The following is a 4,549-nucleotide window of genomic DNA, read 5'->3' as shown; positions in this document are numbered from 1 at the left end:
CCTATATGTTACATTGAAGAGGACTTGATGGATTTGGTGTTTTTTTAAGGAAGTAGTTTTTGACATGTTGGGATCTGATATATTTTTGTGTTTTCAAAAGACAAACGAATAGAATCGTTTATGGATATGTAATTCAATTTAATTTGCAGATAACTTGGTTTTTTTTGTGCTAAAAGTATGACTTTATGTATGCCAATTAATTTTACTCAATATTTATGCATGTAGTACAATTATGAAAAATTTAGCATCGTATTATATATTGTTGAGTTTATATATTCAGTTACCTCAGTTAGACATGCATTGATATATTCATAATTCAAAGATGTGATTTATTTATATTGTAAAAATTGAAGTAATATGTCGTATGATAATTTGGTAACATAATGCATTTTGCAAAGTCTGAGTCATCTGGACTATGCAGTATGTAGAATGCAGAGTTTGAATTATTATGCAGACGTGTTAATATTAAATATTATACAATATGAAATGATGAGTATGAAGGTTGATTTTGTTGGTTAAATTCACTAATAAGGTTGATATGCTAGTGTATATTTTCTAACAAGCCTTTGTGTAAAAATTGAGACGGTTAAATTATATCAATGATATAAAATTGAACTGTTTAATACGTCCAATTGATTAAAAATTTATGTGCTTAATATATTACCGTATAAACAAATGAAATCACTGTTTACGTTGAACATCTACATAGCTGAGGAAAATCAGATATGCCATTAATTAATGCATAAATTTATCATAGATAAGATTGAATTATTGCACATTATGATTATAATTCAAAATATACTTTGATGCAATCATGTGATTAATGAGAGAGTTTATTTGATACAAGAATATGTTGAAAAAGAGTTATAATTCAATGACAGCACAATTATTTGCTATTTGGTATAGCATTCCGGGTATCAAAATAAATCTTCACCTAAGCCAAACTAACTTCATAAGTCATAACAATCCATATGTTACTTGGGATGGGATCTTCCTCAAGCATATGCTACCTAACACGTGCTCGTTAAATATTTCCATTTCAGAATTATTAAATAATAATTTCTCAAGGATTATTTCTAAGCATAGAAATAATTTTTTATTGAAAAAAAAAATAGACCACGAAGGAGTTAGAGACGGGTCCACATAAAAAAAAGAGACAAAACCAGTCTCTGACATAAAAATTTCCACCCAAGTAAATAAAATCTGGACCGTTGAAAATCCTTATATCTGAAAATCACGGTCCCATGACATCGACAATTACAATTTTCAGCATCTTCTTTGTAAGGTTGTTGTAAAGAACAAGAAAAAATAAAACCAAACAAACAACACTTACAAAGAATAAACTCTATTTTTCATGTCTTCATTTTGGAGCTGAATTTTGAAGCAACTATGGTCATGGATGATGATGCTTTGAATGGATTCTCTCCTATTTCAACTCCTATGATTTCCTGGAAATCTAGAAGAAGATCAGGTACTCTCTCTTTTTCTTCTTCAATTTCAAATTCATTAGCTTAAATTGTGAAAAATAGCTCAATTTGTGTTTCTTATTTTGCTATTTCAATATAATGTTAACTAATAGTACAAATACTTAATAATAACAATTTGTGAGTCACTTTGTCTCTTTTGGCTTTTACAAAATTTCCTCTCACAAACCCTACCATATAATTGAATATTATTTTTATAGTATTTGGGGGTTTTATTTTTTTAAAAAAATTTAACATGCTAACTGGAAATTCTTCTTGCAAATTTTATGTTTGTGAACTTGTACAATTTTGAAATTTTGTTTTTACTTTTAGATTTAACATTTTGTTTTTTTTCTGGAATTGATTTGTGTAATTTCTGCAAAAAAAATTCTGTTAGAGAGAGAGAGAGGGAGAAGCGTAAAACAGTAGGTAACAGTTGGTGTGACTTCTACGTTAAGCTGCTATATTTGCTATGATTGGCTTACCAAACAGTATATTCTAAATTTTAAGTATCATAAAAAAATGGGGTGAAATTTGTAAGATAAAATGTATGATTAAATCTTTCTCATAAAAAAGTGTCTCATTTGTACTTTTTATATGTCTCAAAATAATTGTCCTTTTATAATATTAATACAGTATTTATTATTATTTTTTCACTATCATATCTCTATTTATTAATTTTCACTTTATTCAACCATTTTTTTATATACAATTAATAGAGGTATTCTAGTAAATGATATTAGTTTTATCATCAAAACAAACACATCTAATCATTTTCTTAAGAACCGTGAATTGTTCAAATTGAACACTTTTTATGAGACGGAAGGAGTAGCTTATTATTAGCTGATGTAGAGATGTATTGAGTGTACGGCACAGAGACGACGGCACGATATTAATCAATGTAGTTATGTTTAATTACTTTTAGTTTTTAAAGTTATTACCGATGTTAACAAAGAGTTTGCTGTGGTAAGTGTAAGTGAGCTGATAGTTCTAGTCTCAGGCTCGATTCCTCCTTGCACCTCATATATGTTGGGCGCAGGTTCGAACCTGCAATATTGATATTTGATATGCTAGGACACAGGTCCGAACACTGCAATGTGTTCAAACCCGCAATATTTTACTTATTAACTAGTTTTCTTATAACTCGGCTTCTTAAGTCTCTGACCTCAACCACCAGACCAATCTTATATAGTAAATAAAAATTGATAATCTTAACATGATTGTTAGTTTTGTGATCATGAAAATTGATGATGTATTAATGCATGTGGCTGTTGAGATAGTTTAGACATTATCTTATCCTGTGTTGAGTTATTGGACAACCAGCCCTGGCCTCCACTTCCAACTAACCCTTTTTAATGTAGCCTCTATTTTTGGTTTCTTGCATATGTGACTTTTCAATTTTGATATTACTCTTCTTTATTATTCATCTAACCATGTGAACATTACCTCTTGAGTAAGTAAAGTCGAGTCAAAGATTGTTTTAATGAGAGCTCAATCTTGGATATTTTCTTTCGATTCAAAAGTTTATTAACTAAATGAATTCAACCATTTGATTATGGACGCAAATATTTGTTGAAAGTGTTGTTTTCCTTGCATTACAAAGTTTTACTATCTCTAAATGAGTAGAAATGAATGGTAACTTGTTCACCGCAGCTAGCGGGAGGGATTTAGAGGTATCATCTGAAGACAATGCTACAACACCACCTGGCAAGCCAGAAGATCCATCTCCTAATGTGGAGATGCTTGACACAACGGAAGTTTCTGAGCTTTCTGAACGTCGAAAGGCCTTGTTTGAACCATTAGAACCTATAAAGAACATCAACGGTCGACGACCCTCGGCTGAGTCTTTGCTTCCTCCCCCTGACTTTGAGTCCGCAAACTATCCAAAGGGGTGGCTGATAGGAAAGAAACGAAAGCTTGTCAATGTTGACGTTGTTGAAAAGATGCGCAGAATTGCCGTCCAAGAAATGAACAGAAAGGTTATATTCCAAGTTTCCTCTAAGAGTACTAATAATAACACAATCTAACAGTCTCTTTTCAACATATATTTCTATGTTAGTTGAATTTAATGAAGACTCGCATGAAAAGAGTGTTACTAACATTATTCGCATGAAACTGAGGCTAATGCATTTGACGACTTTTGTTACAGGACAGGGAAATAGATGGACTAAACGAACAATTAGAGGAGGATTCGCGGTGCCTGGAGCATTTGCAAGTGCAACTTGTGGACGAACGAAGCAAACGCTCTCGACTCGAAAGAGAAAACAATATGCTTCAAGAACAAGTGAACATGCTTATGAACATGATACAAGAAACTGAGCAAATGGGTGATGAAGGGCACGAAATAGGAGATGAAGGCCAAAATGAACCGTGAAGATGCATTGTTTTATACTATCGGTGTGTGCATGCTCATGATTGTTATATTTGTTTGTAGATTTTCTCCAACTTATGTTATTAGAATGCATATAGTAGTAGTAATATTAATATCGGGATAATCAAATAGTACTGGATATAATTTTTTATCTCAAACACAGAAGTAAAGTGTTATTTTATTTATTTTTTAACAGAAACCAAATTACTACTTATAGTAATAATGAAATGCTCAATACATTTTCGAATACAATAGGAAAATTTTGTTGTTTTAGTATGTTGAATGGCTCTGGTTAAATTAATAAACGGATAATTGCAGATTAAATTTGAAGTGTTTGGTAAAAATGTTTTCATTACTACTTAAAGTTCATAAAAGTGGTGGTTGTAATGATTAAAACTCCAACTCCGTCGAAAAAGAAATAATTGAAAGAGAGAATGTTATTTTTATTAAAGTATAACTTATCATGTATTAAAAATTATAAAAATAATATTAATTAAATAGTAAAATTGAAAAAGATATATTAAAAATTAAAATGAATCATTTATTTTAGAATATTCTTTTATTCCAATTAGCTCATTCATTATAGGACGAATGAGTATATTATAAATATATAATATATTTATTTAATAATAGTTTGAATAGTAATGTTTAAAAGTAGTGATTATATGATATTATTTGTTGGGGGAGTTTTTCACTAGGGAGCATTGAATATTGT

At 30.2% G+C, this 4,549-nt stretch overlaps 1 protein-coding gene across 1 annotated transcript; it reads left to right on the top strand.

Annotated features, from left to right (window-relative positions):
- Positions 1-1,191: 1,191 nt before the first annotated feature.
- On the top strand, positions 1,192-4,019 carry LOC127107215 (protein HEADING DATE REPRESSOR 1). Its single transcript, XM_051044511.1, has 3 exons — positions 1,192-1,471; positions 3,117-3,442; positions 3,613-4,019. Exons 1-3 carry the CDS (start codon positions 1,390-1,392, stop codon positions 3,835-3,837), a joined length of 633 nt encoding a protein of 210 aa, XP_050900468.1. The 5' UTR covers positions 1,192-1,389; the 3' UTR covers positions 3,838-4,019.
- The last annotated feature ends 530 nt before the right edge of the window (positions 4,020-4,549 follow it).

The sequence above is a fragment of the Lathyrus oleraceus genome, chromosome 7 (genome assembly GCF_024323335.1).
Source record: "Lathyrus oleraceus cultivar Zhongwan6 chromosome 7, CAAS_Psat_ZW6_1.0, whole genome shotgun sequence".
NCBI classification, from domain to species: domain Eukaryota; kingdom Viridiplantae; phylum Streptophyta; class Magnoliopsida; order Fabales; family Fabaceae; genus Lathyrus; species Lathyrus oleraceus.
The sequence above is the reverse complement of the archived record's forward strand: the minus strand, read 5'-3'. Positions and strand labels throughout refer to the sequence as shown.

Excerpts from the sequence above, each read along its gene's own strand:
- LOC127107215 (XM_051044511.1), top strand. The coding sequence starts at position 1,390 with ATGGTCATGGATGATGATGCTTTGAATGGATTCTCTCCTATTTCAACT. Across the intron at positions 1,472-3,116 it reads GAAATCTAGAAGAAGATCAG|CTAGCGGGAGGGATTTAGAG; the intron begins GTACTCTCTCTT and ends TGTTCACCGCAG. Across the intron at positions 3,443-3,612 it reads TCCAAGAAATGAACAGAAAG|GACAGGGAAATAGATGGACT; the intron begins GTTATATTCCAA and ends CTTTTGTTACAG.